General features: G+C 32.9%; 1 protein-coding gene across 8 annotated transcripts in view; it reads left to right on the top strand.

Annotated features, from left to right (window-relative positions):
- bnl (fibroblast growth factor branchless) overlaps positions 1-20,464 on the top strand; it is a 222,095-nt gene that overhangs the window by 80,021 nt on the left and 121,610 nt on the right. The window contains exon 2 of one of the 8 annotated variants that reach the window (XM_074130004.1): positions 2,808-2,930. The exons of the other annotated variants lie outside the window; for them this stretch is intronic. Within the exon in view, the coding sequence (XP_073986105.1) occupies positions 2,888-2,930 (43 nt within the window). The 5' untranslated portion in view covers positions 2,808-2,887. The remainder of the gene's footprint in view (positions 1-2,807; positions 2,931-20,464) is intronic. 8 annotated transcript variants of the gene reach the window in all.

The following is a 20,464-nucleotide window of genomic DNA, read 5'->3' as shown; positions in this document are numbered from 1 at the left end:
TATATTCTTATGTTACCAACTGCTGTTTCCAAAGAATATACCAAATTACGGGAAATCTGAGTTGAAAGTTTGCATTAAAAATTAGTGTGGAGGGGGGAAAAAAATAAATAAAATGGCCCCTCCTTGTGGGGCAATTGAACGTTGGCAGATGTCCGCGCCTTTGATGCATTGTTGGAGGATGTTTAGTGTCGCTTTCTCTGTCGAAAGGAAGCTCTGGTTACGTCAACCACTTAGCAGCTTGTTCGCAGCCTGATTTTGTTGTAGAATGTCAAGAAGTAGAAATCTAAAACTCTCTATTAATTTCACATTGAATAGTTTAAAAAAATAAGAATAAAATGGTTGGTTTGAAGAAATTCATGCCGTTTCTGGATGCTGTTCTTACCTTGCTTTTTATCTCGTGCATAAGATATGCAACCTTAATTACTCTGCTTTTTCTTAGATGAATAAACACTGCGATTATGTCAATTTTCGGATGTTGAGTTTTGACCGGCCTTCTGAGTTTCAAAAAATGATCTTTGTGTAAGCAAAAATTTCTCAAAAATAGACAAGTCACAGGAAGCTGATAACTTTATATTTTGATTTGGTCGTTCCAGGGATACCAACATTAGCGCTCAAAAAATTCTTCTCCCGGAAGGACAATTTGTTTTTTAGGATGGATTTCTTCCACGCACTAGCGGGTTCTGGTAATATTTCTTTATTTACCGGTAACACATCCATCATCGGACAGGGGCTCTCAGGAAGAGGTTAGCGCTCTGGTCTCTAACCCCTATCCTGAATGTCCTACGAACATTGAGCTTATCTCTTCGTCTTTAAGTAATATTAAGCGTATTTTAAAAATTAAATTAAAAATTCTTGAATATAAATAAAATAAATTATTAGATGCAATAAATAACATTATTATTCTCGGGAATAATAATATATATATAATATAATAATAACCAAATAATAATAAAGTTGAAAATTAATTGATTTAACCAGAATTTTAACCAGATTGAACCAGTAAAGGCTTAACTTAGCAGTTGACATAAAGAAAGAGTTAACTAATGACACAGGTAAGTTGTTATGTAAAACAGGTGTTACAAACGACACATATGTCAACTTCACGTAACTAATAAATCCTCTTATGAAGTATTCTTTCTTTAGTTAGAACAGCGTCCGTTCTACTGATCATGTCATCTGATTTCATTTGGAGTTAGTTTAGTGGAAATTTACAACTCTATAAACACAATGCTTTCTCATAAATCTTACAATACTTTCTCTCTCTTTTAATTATTTTTAACGTCTCTTATTAAGCGCCACTCTTTCTGCGTCCGTTAAACACACAACAACAGCAGTAATCAGGGCTAAACAATTATTGTTTGGAAAAACACCCACTAACGAACTAACAGAAACCTAGAGAATAAAAAAAAATAAAAAAAAACGGAAATTGACATAGTCGCTAATCTGATCATAGTCTTTAAATGAACTTGTCGATCACAATAATTAGGCGAGTAGTTCGACTTCCGTCTTAATGTATAGTTGGTTAAAGCAACCGGTTTGACCGCAGTTTCGCCCTCATACTGGTTCACTAATTTATTAGCAAACAACTTCCATTTCATTCTTAGTCCTAGCTCAGTTTAATTTTGATTTTACATCATTAAGAATTAAAAAAAAAAAAAATATATATATATCTGGCACGAACACTCTTCGTAAATGTTCTTCGAACTCCGAATAATTGAAAAATCTTTAATTCTTAACAAATATTACACAGTTCATAGCTTTTGATTACATCAAGTATCAAGAAACTCAGAATAAATTCCTATGGCTCTCAACGAGATATTAAAGTGGACTCCTACCAGGAGATATCTTCCCTAATCCCAGTACATGAAAAAAAACATCTAATAGCTTTTTACATCTCTAGATTAACTCATTCGTCCGCGAAATAACCAGCCATATGTTCATTCCATTTCCAATAGACGCAAAAGAACTTAACTTCTCACCAGCTGGCAGGTTGTTTTTCTCCATTTTTTCCTTCAGATTATCTCCTTTTTATGCCCTAAACGTCCCTCAACTATGTAAGAAGTTTATAATGGTCATACTCGTACATTGAAATGTGTTCGTTTATATAAAATGAATTTATTATTAATCATTATGTATTATACAGGGTGTTCATTTTAAGACGGTTCAAATGCATTTCATGCTTAAACGGTTAATCTGAGCAAAAAATGGTAGAGGAAAAATTTGTTGCCTGTCACCTCTAGTTTCAGAATATGTGACTTGATTTTAGATTACTGCCCGCATACGCGGCTGACGCGCGACCAAAAGTGAGGGTTCGCAGTTGATCCCCATTTTCATATACACAGTTTTAAAGAGTATAAAAAGTTATGAAAGATACCGGAAACCGCAATTCGATATCTTTAAAATTAAAGATATTTTTTAATCATATTTCAATTTTTTAACTTGTTATCAAAGAGCTTTAAAACTGTGTATATGAATATCCCATTTGGGGATCAACTGCGAACCCTCACTTTTGGTCGCGCGTCAGCCGCGTATGCGGGCAGGAATCTAAAATCAAGTCACATATTCTGAAACTAGAGGTGACGGGCAACAAATTTTTCCTCTACCATTTTTTGCTCAGATTAACCGTTTAAGCATGAAATGCATTTGAACCGTCTTAAAATGAACACCCTGTATATAAATTTTACATTTATATATGTATATTCTTTTGTATGAATGAAAAGTTTGAAGTTATTAGCTCCCTAAATAGATCTATAATTAACATATTAATTTTATAGTGTATTAATCCACATTTTGTCTCTTTGTTTCAGGTAAGTGAAGAGAATTAAAATAACTCTGCCAAATAAATTAATTACTCTGAAAACGTAAACTGAAGTTGGACTGAAAGAGGATGTCTCAATTCAAAGTAAACCTTTTGGATAGAACATTTCTTTGTAAGTTATTAGTCAGATCTTGTTGTAGTTATGGAATTAACTTGATCAAATAAGTCACTGGTAAATTATTTCAGCCTGAAATAAATATTTAAACAAAAAAACGGTTTGTGGGATATTTAAAGAAAAATAAAATAGTTTAAAAATTTGTCGTAAAATGTTGCGTCCAATTTTGGGAGTCTGTAATTAGAAAGTATCTCAAATTTCCGTTTGTTTGTCCCTCTGACTAGGAGACCCGACTGTTGTTTAGCGATAGCAATGTTTTGTTTTGTTTTATAGCCAGATTAACTTTTGCTGAATAGATTTGTCACTTTTATGAGATTTTCTTAATTTAATTCACCATTTGAGGTTGTTAGCGCCCCGAGTTTTGTTCAGTGCACTACCTGCCTCCGGACTGTATTCTCTCATTACAAATAACACTGGCCATCACTGGACATTTAGCAGTAAGAAGCTTTTAGCCAGAGAAAATCTAAGGGCCAGCTGCTGGATTTGAAACCGGGATCTACTCATGGGAATTCAAAATGCTAACCACTGAACTAATCACTTCCTTCAGTTAACTAATTAAAAAAAATTAATGAAGATCGTATTTCGTATACAGGAGACCTCATGTTCAATTATTTGATAGGACCGCACTACGTCCTCTCAGAGACTGCAAAAAATGTTTAATGATGTTTTTTACAACGGAGAAGCAGGGCTAGAAAGTATAAAAACGGCCGAAATATTGTACAGCGAACATCGTAGTATTTGTAAGTGAAAACGATTTGGGCTGTTATGGGTTGTTTATGGTTGTGGAGGAAGGTTAGTGTTCTACTAGCTCTGACTACCAAGAGTCTGAGCGATACTCAGGACGTACACCACCCAGGAATATGAATGGTCCTCTAATAGAACGTACAGGACGGAAATAAAGTACCTCCATTTAGCCTGTGCCTTGGCTATACTTCCTTTCGGTTTACCAGCCACAGTTATTTGTATCAGATTTATCTTTACACTTAACAAAGCGTAATAGTGGAATGCTTTTTGGCCGAAAACAACTAGTCTTCTGTAATGGTAACCGGATGGGCCGCAGCCTCTAGTTGCTGTCACCTAACTCTCCGAGTCTTGCGCTCGGCAGCTGGGTAAACATCTTGTGTATTTTCTCCCTTTTTAGGACAGGGTGCAATTTTTTAAAGTTATTGTTACATATTTTTTTAACTTACACCTAATGTACTTATCCAATATGTTTTGGATAAGTAAGTGTGCAAAATTGATTTTTGCAAATTTTTGTGTGTATATTCAGCACTATACAAAAATCAGAGAAAGTGGAAAGTTCAAATTTGATAATTCAAGAAGTTCTCATTGTGTTATTTGGTTCAAAATCTTTCAACAGAAAAATACCAGTTAACTGCCTAAGATTTTTATGTTCTCACGACAATAGTTCCTACCATTTCCTTTAAATAGCTTAAATACTATTTTAATCACAATTAACAGTATAATTATTTTTGTTCAACAATTTGTTCGCCATAATTATAATTAGGTAAGTGATAAGATAAGAGAAATATACATTTAACCTCGGCTACAAGGATCAATTTTATGTGGCATTTTACCGGTTTTTAGAATTTTGACCGCTTATAACTGAAAATATTCTATTTTAGCGATGAAATAATTAGTTTGAAGTACCTAGTTTTCTTTTGATTTGGCTGAGCTTATTCAAAATATTTTTAGAAAAATGCGAAAATTGCTTTAATTAGTTTTTTAACAAATTATTTTTTAGCGTAAACTCAGTTTTTGACGAATAATTAGACGTATCTTGATTTGCATATATTACATATCTTACATAAACCGTTCTAGAGTATGAACATTGTAATCTTCTTTCATAATTCAGGGAAGTTTAAGATGGGACAAGGATTCTAAACGCAGGGGAAAAAAGAGGGAGAGAAACCTGCCAATCAAAGAGAAGGATATTTTAAATTCTTTATGAAAGGATCTTAGATGGCTATTTCGCGGCCAAGTTGGTTAGGATGACAATCTAGAGAGCTAAAGGAGTTTCAGCAGACGGTTTTTTGATAAACTCGAGTTAGGGAAGATATCTCATGAAAGGATACGCGATTCTAGTATCTTGAGAAGTGTCAGTCGCAGATTAGAGGAAATTATTTTTTAAATTTGGAGTTTCTTGATGTTAGGAAAAGTTGTGTGACGTTTCAACTTTCTGCACACGCGCAAATCTCCTCTCCTGCCGTGTTGAATGTTATCCTTCAGCTCCTTTTGAAAAGGCGAAGCGCTCCTGTGGGGTTAACACGGGTTTATTTTGGTCAAAAAAAAAAGGCCTTATCTTCTCTGTATTTTTCAAAGACTTTTTTTAGTCAATTTCTGAAATTGGTGTCATACATACTTTCAATATGAGAGTGCAATTCTTTTTTATGTGTGCTTCACGTTTAAGGGTATTAACAACGTAGGGAATTTGTTCATTATCACATAAGATGGCCAGTCAGAAGCAAGAAAGAACGACACCTATTTTCTAAAATTAATGAAAGAAATCTCTAACAATAGAAATGCAGAGAACATAAGTGTTTTGACCAAAATAAACCCACGTTGTTTCTCAGGAGGCTTCACATTTAAAAATAAAAATAAATCCAGCTCGAGTGGTCACAGAAAGGGAGAAGCTTGAATGATCTGGGGCGCTAATGACCGCAGTAGTCGATGCGCCACAAAAAAAAAAAAAAATTCTAAAGTAACAAATTTGAAGAATTAAAAATTAAGTGCTGTATTTGTTTAATGAAATAGTAACTAACTTTATTGAGCTGAACAGGTAGAAAATAACCTTTATCGCTTCTACAATACTTTTACGACTAGCCAAGCCGTAATAAAAACAGTTGTCTAGAAAAACAAACCAATAGAATTGCAACGTTTGTTTCGTTTATTGCGCGGACACACCTCGCTGAAGCGCTCGGTCTCTTTTTTTTTTTGGATCCTCGCTAGCTTCTGAGAAAGACCTGCCTGACCACACACGCTACCGGGTGCCGAAGACTCGGAAGAACTGCCCTCTAATTCGGACAGACCTCATACATATCTCTTGTGTATCTGAGCTTTTGCTCTATAATTAACAGCAACATCAAATTTTACAACACTTTTAATTTGGCTTTTTATTGCATTATCTATTTTATTTTCTTTTATTTAATTTTAAGTGGCCGAAATAGGTTTTGATCGTTTGTAAAATTCAGATGTGCGAACACTCTTAGGTCTATTATTCTTACTATTATACTCGTATATACTATTAGGTCTATGAAATCTTACTACAATTCTCAGCCTTAATTTATTTATCAATCTTCGTATAAATGTTAATTTTAATCATCATAGCGCGCATCTCTGATCGGTTTCAGGATTTCATCTACCATTAGTGGGTACAATAATTTTGGTGTAGATATTTAGCCTTCACCTATTTAACTGTCTAGTACTACACTTGCTAACTCGGTTATACCTGTAGCAGTGAATTCGAAATCTCTACACCAAACAGATTAATTTACTTCTGATAATGAATAAACGTCCGAAACCGGTCTGGGATACAACAAAAATGCGTACTCTGTGGGCTAAAATTAAAGATGTTATCCAACACTACGGACCAAATCACATTTTCAACTGTTTAAATCAGTTTCTCCAGGCTAGAAGTAGAACAAAATTAGTTCAGAACATTCAGAACCAAGAAATGCTTAAAGTCAATACTACAAGAAGGTTTTATTAAAGAAGTGATTATTTTAACCTTAAATCTTGAAAACAGTAAAATAATACCAGCGGAATTAGGTGGGAGCTCCGCCAATAAAAGCAATAGAATTCTCCTTCCCCAAAAAGTTACAAGTTCTGTATTTAGATTTAGATATTGACAATCTATGTTATATCGATTGTTCTAGTAAGAGACCCATCTCCAAAATTAGAAAATAGACAACAAATATATTATTTATTAATTTAAACTGTTAAATGTTAGTCAAAGTACTTGGAGCGCTTTTGTTTCTTACAATAACAGTGAAGTTTTCAGGAAGCCAGTCCTCTTTATTTGCAGCAAGATGTTTTCTATTAAAAGAATTGTAGAACGTTTCTTCTCCAACTCCATTAGCGTTTGTGGTTTGAGTTAAATATGTTACCTACAATTCACTTTGTTCTTAATTGCTGTTGCATTTAGTTACACACTTAGAATCTCCAGAGATATTTATATATACATCCAGTGCGTACGTATGCACGTACTGGAAAGAATGGGGCTAAAAGGGAACTGAAGAAACCGAATCTAAAGTTTTCAAATTACCTATTTTTAGCCTAAATTTGGGAGTTTTATTTTGATAGTAAGATTGTTTTTTCCATGCACACATAGAATTGGCCTGTCGTACCATAGCCTGGTCAGGTGTAGTCCCTAGGGTGTCCTAGGTACATCTATTCTACGCTGCAGGACAGTTGCCCGGGTTTGAGGCTACCTCACTATTTTAGCGATCCACTATTATTTTTTGAAATTAAGTCCTTCAAAGGAAAGTGTTTAGAGGTAAACTAAATACGATTAAATTTGGTGTGAAACGTTAACTCAACTTTCTCTGGTTTCGAATCCAGCTGATGGCCCTTAGATTTTCTCCTCTTTGGTGCTCCTTTACAGCTCACTGTCCAATGTTGTCTGTAACTAGGTAACACTGTCCGGAAACCGGAAGGTCACTGAAAAAAAAGCTCCGGACCCCAATGACCACAGATTTGACGCGCCTTAAATAAATAAAAAAAAGAACTTGTATTAATTTATTTTATTTATTATTACTATTCTTATTCTTATTATTCTTCTTCTTCTTCTTATTATTATTATTATTATTTAATGATTTAAGGCGCGTCAACATCTAAGGTTATTGGCGCCCGGAGCTTTTTACAGTGCACTGTCGGCCTCTGGACAGTGTACTCTCGTTACAAACAACACTGTCCATCACCGGACTATGAGCTGTAAGAAGCTCCTAGGAAGAGAAAATCTAAGGGACAGCAACTGGGAATCCAATACGCTAACTGCATAGATAAACCCTTCCCTTATAATTATTATTATTATATTATTCTTATTCTTATTATTATTATTATTATTATTATTATTATTTTGAGCAAGGAACCTTCCTTATTACTTCACTTAAATGTCAGGGTGTCAATTCCAGCTCAGACTCTCGAGCTTAAAAAACAAGGATAGTGCAATATACTATTTTCAGTCTTATTAAAACTGTCCGGTAGGACAGTTGTATAAGGGTTGATCATCAAAAACTGCACGAAAAAGCGTAACGTTGAAAAACACCCAACTTTGACAATTTTTTTCTCTTTTTCTATAAAAGATAAAATTCCCAAATTTTCTTCATAATATAGGGCAAATCCTCTTTTATGACTGTAATTTTTTTGCAACAACCTAGATTTGATAGATTTTGAGAAAAAAGATGCTGAAAATGAGCAAAAACGGCATTTTCAAAAATTGTTCTTGTTGTTGTTGTTGTTGTTGTTGTTACCTTTTTTGTAAACAACGTAGCGCCTAAACGCGTGAACCGATTTTCATGAATGAGGTATCATTCGATTCGGAATTTTATGTAGATGTGCCTTTTGGGGGTCTCGACGCTGTACATGGAATGGGAGAGGAGTTAGCCCCTTTTATGTAAGGCCCCCTCCAAAATTATTATCATTAATTACTCTGTAAATCTTAGCCCGATTTTGATAAAATTTGGTAGGATGACAGGGTTAGGGCTCCCCTACGTAACATTAAAACGACGATCTGCTCTTACACTTGTAAAGGGGAAGTATAGCAATTGTTTCAAATTATCGAAACGTGAACCGATTTTCATGAATGAAGTGTCATTCGAATCGAAATTTTGTACAGATTTGCTCTTTAAAAGTCTCGACGCTGTGCCTCATAAGGAGGGGAGTTTGCCCCACCCAGGTAAGGCCCTTTCTAAAACTATTATTACCAATATTTCTATAACGCTTAGTCCGATTTTGATAAAATTTAGCATGAAGAAGTGATCAAAGCTCCTCTACGTGGCTGTGAAGTGCCATCATGCTCTTACACGTACTAAGAGGAAGTACTGCAATCGTTAAAATTATCAATGAGTGAACCGATTTACATGAATGAATTGTCGTTCGATTCAAAATCTTTGCCTCTTTGCCTTTTAGGGAGAAGTACTGTAATCGCAGTTTATTTTTCTTACTTCTCTTAAAGGGAAGAACTGAAATCGCAGTTTAATTTTGCTATTTACGTACAAATACCTTCCTATTTTATTCAAAACGCTTTCTCAAAAAAATTGTTATTGAGGATGGTTTGGGGACCGCAACTATAATCATTCTTTAAAAAGATCTCTCCAGTGGTAGTAACTCCGACTTAACACCTTTTCAGGTTATAATGATACAATTAAAATTTATTATTCCCAATTTTAATAAAATCTGTAAAGCAGATATGTAACTTTGAAGAACATACAAAAAGGAAAATCTATCCAAAAGGTACAAAAATCTCTTTAACAAAAACTTACAGTTTAAAATGTTAAGTATAAGGGTTGATTAAACGCCAAAAGGTACACAAATCAGCAAGTACCCAACATTTCATTAATACTTCATTAATATTTAAGTAATTCTACTGCATTAATTTTCATTAATATTTTTTTGAATTTATTAGATGTTTCACAGACCCTTATGCTGGCCAGTTCATTCATTTTCTTTTTCTTTTTTTTTATGATTTAAATCGCTTCAACATCTAAGGTTATTGGCGCCCGGAGCTTTTTTCAGTGCACTGCCGGCCTCCGGACAGTGTTCTCTCGTTACAGACAACACTGTCCATCACCCGGACAGTGAGCTGTAAGAAGCTCTTAGAAAGAGAAAATCTAAGGGTCTGCAGCTGGATTCGAACCCGGAACCTCCACGTGGGAATCCAATACGCTAACCGCATAGCTAATCCCTTCCCTTTGTTCATTCATAATATTTTATTTTTTTGTTCTAATTATGATAAAATGTATATTATATCTTCATAATTAAATAGGTACTTTATTTTAGCTTTATTCCAAATTATTCTTCTGATTTATCTTTATTATGCTATTTATTCTGAGTAGTCACATGTATGTACGAGTATGTACATGCACGTTAAAGTAGAAAAAGACTAAGTAGAGTCGGCTACTATTTAAATTTGAATCACGGATTTAAAACAATATTTCAGTCTAGAATTCGTCTTTCCGAAGTATTTGTGAGCACAAATAACGCGTAGGTAATATCAAGTAAATTATTCAACAATAATTATTCATTTCTCAATTGTAATTTAATGTAGTCCCTCTAATTTTACTTATAGTAAAATACTGGAATAATTATGTTAGCTGTCATAAAAATATGCATATCTTATTTATCTTATATTCCAAATATATAATACTGTGGGAAGACCTAGATTGAGAATGTAATTGAAAAAAACTATATTATTTTCTATAAAGCCAGATTAATTATTACCTATTATTATAAACGTTTGACTACTTCATAAAATAACAATTGCTTTAATCGAAGAATGAACTTAAACCGACGATTTTTATTTAAAAATAAAAATAAATAAATGAAATCATTGATGAATGTTGGTGTAAGCATTTTTTTAAAAAAGTTTTTGAATTTTCTAGCCTCATATTTTTTTTTTTTTTTTTAATAAAGTTTTTTTTTTTAACCTGTGATTAATAGTTTGTTGATTAGATATTACAGTCAATCTAAGTTAAATGGTGTTCTACTTGAACAAATATTTTGTAGATTAAAATGGCCAGCATAAGGGTCTGTGAAACATCTAATAAATTCAAAAAAATATTAATGAAAATTAATGCAGTAGAATTACTTAAATATTAATGAAGTATTAATGAAATGTTGGGTACTTGCTGATTTGTGTACCTTTTGGCGTTTAATCAACCCTTATACTTAACATTTTAAACTGTAAGTTTTTGTTAAAGAGATATATGTTAAAATACATTTATTTCTTTTAAAAACTGGCATAAAAGGGACTGACTCTCATAAAAGGGACATTCAGTAATGAACTACTGCATGAACAGACAGTTGTTGCAGGTACTGCACAACGAAATGAGATCACTGTTAGCCGCGTATGACCAATTCGTAGCCTAGCCACTACAACCTCCTCACTCCTCAAGGATCTGCATGATGAGCCCCAGGGCCTGTGCAGTATCTTTAATAGCTCTGAGTTTGTTGTTTTGTTGTAAATGTCCACTCGCGCTGCTAGCTATGCTTTACTTGCTCTTTTACCATACGACTTTTATTGACTGTCATGGTTCTTACTATCGTCGCTGTCATGGTATTGGCTTCTTTTACGGCTAAATCGGCGCCAATGTTGCTTTAGATCCCAGAATTACCAGGTATCCATCCATATGAATGATACATTTATTACTTCCGTTTTCAATTTAGGGAGTTAAGTGTATGGCTTGGATGATTGAATATTTTCAATGGATAATAATGATCTTATAGAATCTGAACATAGCGCAATTTTACTCCGAATTCCTCCCATAGTACTTTGTGCCTTATAGATAGTGAACAGTTCTGCAACATGCAGACCAGTTGCCGATAATAAACCCAAACTTCCTTTTATAACCGCCATGGTAAATCAATTTCCTGTGACTTCTAACTTTACTCTTTTAATCTTGTGCTGTTTAAATTAATATTATCCAAGCATCAGAAAAAAAATGACTTATGATGATTATCTGTCATCATTTATCTCTAACTGGCCGAAGACGAGGTTTCCCCAAGATTCAAGAAAATCTCGTAATAATTTTCTAAAGTAAGAACAAGTTTTTTGTTATCTGTCAACTCCCGGAACTAGCTTATTATTGCTACACTGAACTAACTCCCTTACAAAGATGTCTACTTTAACGGAAAAATTATTAACACTAGTTCTATTTCAGTTAGGTATATTAGCCAGCGTTGTTAGTAAGTGTTGTATAATAGTATAACGATGTCAGAATGGCAGTCGTCCAGTCTTTCAACAGTCCTATGCCTTCATAATTATTAGATCTGCTAACACAAATAGTTTTTGAATTATTTCACATCATATAATTTAATAAATATGTCAGCGGCCATCTTAATTTGTGGTTCTTTTTTCGTAACCAATTTCTTTTATTCAGTTATGTGTTATTGTTCCCACTAAATGCTCTTGATATATTGCACACTTAAACCTTAATAGCTTTCCATTTTGACTTTAATTGTTATTATTCTTTTGCACACAGTTCTTCTTCTTGTCTTTCATTCTTTTCATTCACTGTTATTAAAAACAAAAAAAGATCAATTTTCGACAGCCTCCTGTATTTCACCAACCTTGTCTAAACTGCCAGAAGTAATTTATTATTATTATTATTATTTTAAATGGTCCTTTTATTTATTTAGAAGGCCTTTTTTGTTTTTCTTTCAACTTAAAAGAAATATTTACGATATTTACGGCGCTTTCGAGTATGATGTGCGTATATGTTCCGGATGCTTAGTTTTCTTCTTGAAAATATCTTCTTTTTTAATTCTGCGTTGAAAAAAGATAAGAAATAAAACTCTTTTTTTTTCATTGTTGATTCCGTAGGGATTCAGATGTTAAGCTTAAGATTATCGCAAAATTTTTAATTGTTTGCCGCAGATATTAAAAGTTAGCATTGTTATAATAGCAATCAATCTCGATGAGAAGAGATAAAACAATAAACTAAACGTGAGCGTTTCGTAGTTTTTTTAGATACCCTCTTTTAGTGGAAAAAAACATCGATTTTTCCGTTGCACAGATTATCAGCTTCTAAAATGCATTTGTGCAAATTCCAAAGGAGTTCAGCACATCTAAAATCCAAGTTCCCAAAAAATTGTTTTCTACATCTTCGAAACTTTTGTGCAGACTAATAAATTTATGGCTCGTATCTTCATCTAAATCAAAAAGATCGCTGACAGACAATTTTCATTTTTAAAAAAAATCTGTAACTTGATTACAGTATAATTGCAAATGATAGCTTGTTGAGTTACGTACCTTATTGTTTGCCTGAAACATAAAATGTTTTATTAATTTTTTTTTAAGATTTTACTTTTAAAATTTAACATTGTTTCCTGATTGGCGCCCTACTGTGATTATTAATTCCGCTTGTTTAATATATATTTATGGCCCTTCTGCCTTTTGAGGGGTGGGGGGTTCTTAAAAATGTTTTGCTGATTAAGTTGGAAATAAAACTTCTTTTTCCATTCTTTTTGTGGTGTATATCTTGATTTTTTAAAAAATCCATTCGCACACCATTAAAAATGGTACATGAATGGATTTTTTAAAAAATCCATTCGTACACCATTAAAAATGGTACATGAATGGATTTTTTAAAAAATCCATTCGTACACCATTAAAAATGGTACATGAATGGATTTTTTAAAAAATCCATTCGTACACCATTAAAAATGGTACATGAATGGATTTTTTATTTTTACTTTTTAAAGATTTTTTTGAGAATAGATACTTTCCATTATCTAAACACATTTTCAAATGAGTAATTACTTAATGAATTACATAATGTTAAGTTCATTCTTATATTTACTTTATACTGGATTTGAGCTTCACCGATAACAAAAATTTATTTGAAACTTTTTTTTTAAAGAAGCAAAAAGTGAAGAAAGATGTTGATAAATTGCTCGATTTTTTAGCGTTTTCTGTATTTGGTGATTTAATTCATTTGAATCCTTTTTTTAAATAAGTATTTAATTAGTTTATTTTTTGCTTAATTATCAAAGCAGTATAAGTATTAGTATTTTATTCAGAAAATGAATTAAAATAAAAAAAAAAAAAGAATTAAATAAAGAAAAGGTAAAAACATGGAAAATACATTAGCATGTCCCTACTTTTTGCTCTCTTTCCGAGAGACAGGTGACGTGCGTTTTTTAAACATGAATCAGTGCAGAAATATCAATAACGAGGTTAGGTTTGTTGGCGGTGGGGGGTGATGGTGAAAGTTATCGATGGTATGCAGGCTCTTTCTTCGTTAACTTATCAGTCTCTTTGTAAGACCAACGGCCGAAATTACCCGGTTCTAAACTCCATTCAGTACCCAGTTGTCGTAAATATCGTCTGCTATAATGTGCGCAGATAAATGAGAGGCTAAAAAAATAAATAATTCTTCTCTTTTTATCTATCTAATAAATAAATCCTAGTCATAGCGGACTTTCAAGCACCGTTTCGGAGTTGCAGAAGTGCATCAGTGTTTTTGATCAGTTAAGCGTGGAATTTAGTTTTTTTTTTTAAAAAAAAACCCACACTGTGCGGAATTATAATCAGACAATGACACGTCGAATGCAGGGCAATAATCACTGCAAGCACTTTTTCTGTAATCTCTAGGGGCTTGAGATTACCGAGCATTCTGTGCATTTCAAAATCTTCACGTATGCATTGCCTAGTTAACTGGGGACGCAACTAGGAAGAAAATAGCTTTGAATTCTATGCAAAATGAAATCATGCTCGTACTGAGGTCTGAACCACTATCTAAGGTAAAAACGGCATTGCAATAGGGTTGAGATCTTCTATTTGTGTGAGTAATTCCCAATCTCTAATGCGGAGACCAAACATGTACCGACCACTTATCATTTGGCTGACTCCCTCCATCCCCCTCCGTACAAAATACTTGGCAGTTCTATTGGTAAGATTAAGGAAACATCCCACCAAATAATAATATTCTTATTGTATATTATTAAAATTTCGAGTTTTTATAGTTAATGGCAATTTTATATTTTTCACAACGAGTATACACGTCGAACACGCTTAACTGGTTAACACAGTTGGTGGTGCACTTAGCTTCAAAGTACTGAAATTGATACTGGACCAAAATCACTGCTTATCTTTTTATTATTATTATTATTATTGTTAGTTGCAAAATAAATTAGCAAGCATATTCAGAATATTTATTTTTAAAAATACCCATCTTTTGTCTCATTTTTTCTAAAATTTTACTATTATTTAAATTAATACTTTATAAAACAAAATTTAGAAAAATTTAACGCGATTATGTAAAAATGACAGCACCTCAATTGCATTGTAACCAGAAATTTATGTTTCGAAGACCCCCTAAACCTGTAGTATATTCACAATTCCATGCTTGTTGATCGGGGAAGTTCAGTTAGCCTGATTCCAACGTGTCCTAGCACCCATTAGACTGACTTGCCGCCTCAGGAACTTCCTGCACTTCAAAATCATAGAAATATCATAAATTTTCAGAAGCTGGCTGGACCCCGTAAAGATGAGAACTTTCTTACTTCAATCTTATTTTCAGGTTTTCCTTAACCCAGTACTTTATTGACGCAATTTCAATTAGGAATATAGCGAAGTATTTGCTAGAGATAGTTATATAAATATTATATTCACCCCTTAGGCTACTGTCTTCCAAACACATGTTGCAACTATTTGTAGACAGGAGTTTCTTTTATTCCGCTTTTAGTCCACTCCGTCCAGTCCTTCTTGTAAACGTCACTTAGAATCCTTGGTCAAAACTGCCACATACATCATCTCTGATTAAAATAGTAAAACAAGTTACATGAATTTTGGCATCTTGGTAGTAGCCCTGCAGCCTCCGTTCAATGGAAAATAAATAAATAAAATAAAAAAAAAATTTATCCATATTTGAATAATTACATCACCTCCAGGCATGAATGAAATATATATTATATTCAATACTATTGTAACCAATCAACTATCCCTTCGGCTAAATGTATTGTAAATTAATACATATAGCTAGATCTTGGTGTTTTCCTATTCTATAACCAATAATGAGTATTTATATGTTTTAGTTAGCGCTTGTTTGTTACCTTGTTCAAAACTACAAATGACATAACTAATAAATCTTATTACGTATCATGAGAGGGAGAAATATTGCTCTCTTTAGGATGTCCTTTTTTCATTTCATTGCTTTTATTTTGTGAATTATTACAATTGTTATTACTTTATAAACAGAACGTTTAAACATAGATTATGTCAGATTTTATTTCACATTTTAAATATAAATGAAAATCATTGAGCTATTTAAATAATATATTATCTAGAATGCATATATTTCTACATACGTATTTGACTGCAGTAGAATGAATGGCTTCTTTAGCTCTTCGCTAGTACATAAAAACTGTTCTTTTAAAAATATTACCTGCAGAGATTTTTAAATTATTTTTTTGGTGCTCTGTTTTCTATCGAAATTTTCGTCGATTGTAGTGTTAGTTAAAAATTATAACACGCAAAGTCTTGAAAGCGACTACACAATCATGTCTGTAAATAATACAAATTGCTAAAAAATTCTGACCCTTTTGAACTGTGACAGAAACCTTCTGCGGTGTATGAATAGTTATTTATTTAACAAGTGTGGAAAGTAGTACTTTTCCTCACGCGAGGCAGGGTTTGCACGCACGAGCGAGCGAAGCGAGGCGAGTGCAAGTGCAAATTGCCGAGTGTGAGGAAAATACTTGACACTCGAGTTAAATATTATATTTTTTCTGCAACCATTAGATTTATTAACTAAAAAAATTAAAAATTTCATTTTTACAGTCTACAAAAAGTAATTTATTTATTATAATCATTTATTGTTATATTACAATTATTTACATTACTTACGTATTTACATTACTTATTACATTTTCTGCTGTTTCTTTTATTGATGGAGGAGTGTTTTCTAAACAGGAATCACTAGAATCCATTTTAAATTTCTATAAGGTAACACTATAACCCTTTTAACTGTTATAATTAAAAATATCTAATTATTTATTAAAGTATTATTTTTATTTCTTATTCCTTTCAATTTTTATTTTATTTTTTAATATTCGTTTTTTAATTATTTAGTTACGTTAAATAAGCTTATTAAAGTTTTGCAGAAAATATTTATGTAAATAACAAAACTTCTTATATCAAGGAAGCACAATAAAGTTTTTCCACTCACTAGTGAGGAAAGTGACACTAATGGGAATATTTCCCCACTAGTGTGGGAAGTTGGGCATTACACAGCTGATTTTAATTGAGTAATGAGAACTTCCCCACATGGTTGCAGAAAAAATATATACAGTGGAGTCTCGGTTATCCGTCACCCTTTTATCCGTCTATTCCAATTAACCGTCACTGTCCTCAGTATTTAAAAATTAAAAAATAACCAAAAAATCATTTTAAAAAGAAAACTTTTTAAAAATTTATTTTAAGTGTACAGAAATTTTAAAGAGTCCTTTAGCCTTAAAAAAAGAGTCCTTTTGTCTTAAAAAAAAAAAATCTGAAAATGAATATTTTCTATTGAGATTTTTTCCTTTGTCTTTTAGGTACATACTTGTGTCCATCATTCACAGTTTGTGGGTTTTATCCTAAAAAGATCAACCACAAACAAAACCGCCCACAAAACCGATTAGATGTCGCAGACATTGTATTCATTAATTTTAATACACACTAGAATGAATTGAATAATGAAAGATACCTGACCTTTAAGGCGTATAAACGTATAAAATATGTATACCAAAGTTAATACAAAGTTTTAACAACGTTAAACAAAAGAATCTGTAAATTTTCCTGTTTTTTTCCATTATCCGTCTATTCGACTATCCGTCACGTGTCCGGTCCCAGTCATAACGGATAACCGAGACTCCACTGTATATAGTTTTAACAAGAGAAACAAGACGTAAAACGGTTCAGATGAGTTATTAGCGTACTTGATTCCCTCGCGGAGATTGTGGGTTCGAATCGAGTTGTTGGCTCTTAGATTTTTCTCTTTCTAGGAGCAACACGGCTTAACGGTAACCTTACGTCCTTCCCGTCCTTTGTGACGGAGGGAACAATGTCCGGAGGTCGGCATTCCAAAAAATTCCAGGCGCCAATAATCTCTAATGTTGATGCGTTGAACCAGATATTTAATCTTATTTAAGGATGCAGGATGACCTAATAATGCATTCAAGTTACAAGTGAGCTGTATGTAAACACGTATATCGAAACACTTCCTCAACAATTACATCAGCTGCTCCCCCAATCAAGCCAACAGGGTCAGGTTTACTACTACACTAAACATGTTTAGATGATGACTATTACATTTCAGTAACTATGGTAGTCATTACATTCATACTTCTGGGATGCTTGTTTATTTCTTTACGTTATAGTATCGTTAGGTACACGTGACTGGCTGCTTTTTAAACGAGCAACGTTACACTCATTGATAAATAAGAGAATATCATGAAAGCACTCGTATGACTGTTTTTTCCACAACTTTATTAATAAATTTTGAAAACAAGATATTGTTGAACTAAGCGCTGAACAACTCCCCGAAACCCACTAAAATCAATATAGAAACACTCGAAAAATCATTTCATTACTTTTGGACTTTTTTTGTACAGGTATTAGAACTGTACAGTTTACAAAAAAAAAATTATTTGTATAGATATTTAAAAGGTGTAGAGGAGAACTGAAGATAATTTGACAAGTTTGATCATTCAAGTATTATTTATTGAAGCTATTGCATTGATATTTAGTTATTAGAGACCTGACAGAGCGCTTGTATTGTAGGTGGCATATCTAAATACTAAATTATAATACGGGAAAAATTGTTCGGAATAAGATTGTTTATTTACAAATAGGTGAAGTAGGTACACATTTTAATAAATAAGTATATATATGTATGTAAATGGTTTGTATGTGTGTCTGTTTTATGTAAGAATGGTCATCATGAGTAGACGTGAAGCCTTAGTTTCCTTTTACCGCTCAGCAGGTTCAATATTGTTGACTTGAGTCTTCTAGTGGGTCGTTCCTCTTCATTTATCTCTCGGTTTTTTCTCAGAGAATTGTGTAAAGGCGTCATAGGAGCTATCTTAACGACTTCCGAGCAACGATGACCTCTCGCAGACAATACTGTAACATTTTTTGCGGCTGGCGTTACGCTATTGAATTGGAAAAAACAAAACAAAATCCAATTAAAACCAAGTTTTCTATATCAAATGAATTTATTTAAATTATATAATATTATTCATCGTTTTTGGGGGCTGGTTTATTAATCAAAAAGGAAGGAAGATTATTGCCAACTTCAGTCATAATTACGTATTCAATTTTTGTCAAGGTTTCGACTAGGGCTAGGTTATCTTTTGGGCTTGCGCCAAATATAATAATAATTACAATATTTTTTTACTTTTTTAACACCGAAGGTTGGTGTGTCTTTTGTCTTAAGGTTTAGGATCTAAACAAAGAACAGTTTAAATTATTTTTTTTGATGCTCAATGTTTTCTATCGAAATCTTCGACGATTGTAGTTACGTACAAATTTTTACTCGCAAAGTATGGTCTCCCATCGACTCTAACCAACTTCACAATCACGTCTGTCGTAAGTTTAGATCTAGAGGGGATTACCGTGAACTTTTTTGAATTACCCATAACTTCAAAATTACAAAAATTCGCAAGTATGCCATTTTGGCTTAAAGAGGCTCCTAAGAGAAAATGAAACAATTCCTGGACAACATTGGCTAAACTGAACACCGGGCACTTCCATCTTCCAAACCAAAGGCTCCATGAGCCATCTCCTTCCTAAAACAAAATCTGCTCTTTTTACTTCGGTGCTCAAGAATGGAAATTTTGGATTTAAATTGTTTCACCAAATGTGAGAAAAGTTTTAACATAATTTAAACTAGATTTAGATTAGAGTTTTGATATGCACCACTGAGGAGTAATACTAGACAAGCTTTGCTTGTATGAACTTAACTGGAACATGATGTATATATATTTAGATGAATACACCTGATTTATGTACTAGGAATGATGAATAGCTTTGTATAGAGATGCACCTAATTGTTCTATCTCTGTTACATCTCACCTTATTTATCATCGCCTCATTTTTGTCCCTTCCTCTTTATAAGATGATACCTTCATCAAGATGTTACCACTACTAACATCATCCACTCTTGGCTAGGCCCTACTAAAGGCAAAACAACGACCTACTACAAACGGGTAATATATTCAAATAGTTTTAAGAATATAGGGTCCAGATTGTATATAGGTTTTTCTTTTTTACCGACTAAAAGTTTTAAGAAAGGTGGTTAGTAGAGAAAAAGAAGAATGTTTTTTGGATGAGGAAGTGGAAAAGAAAGACAAGTTCTAACTCATAACTCACAAGGAATTATCGGGTGAAGTACTTCAAAGAATAACCTCAGAATTTGTAACGAAGGGTTATATTGTCTTTCGGCAAGTTATACTTCCTTTTATTTTTATTTTCATAAAACCTCCTTGCCACCACTTAGTGATGCGTTAATATTGAGATTCAAATCAGAGCAGTTAACAATCTTCTTTTTTTTTCCTCCCTATGTCTGCTGTCTGCTCTATTTAAATGAGGCCTTTTGATAACTTAACTTTCAACAGTTGCCCCACTTCAGACTGTCTTGACTAACCTTAAAATATTATCTGAAATTAGTCTTAATCAGTGTTGAGTAGACAACGAATTTTTGGAACAGCACTTCCGCAGTACACGATTTTATAGCTCGGAATATGAATCCTTTCTTCATGGATTAAATTGTATTCTCTTATAATTCCAAGATTTTCTTTAAAATTAGAATTTTTTAAAAATTACAGTA

Source organism: Rhodnius prolixus, unplaced genomic scaffold (genome assembly GCF_049639745.1).
Source record: "Rhodnius prolixus isolate KJV_2025 unplaced genomic scaffold, Rpr scaffold_1, whole genome shotgun sequence".
In the NCBI taxonomy this organism is placed as follows: Eukaryota; Metazoa; Arthropoda; class Insecta; order Hemiptera; family Reduviidae; genus Rhodnius; species Rhodnius prolixus.
The sequence above is the reverse complement of the archived record's forward strand: the minus strand, read 5'-3'. Positions and strand labels throughout refer to the sequence as shown.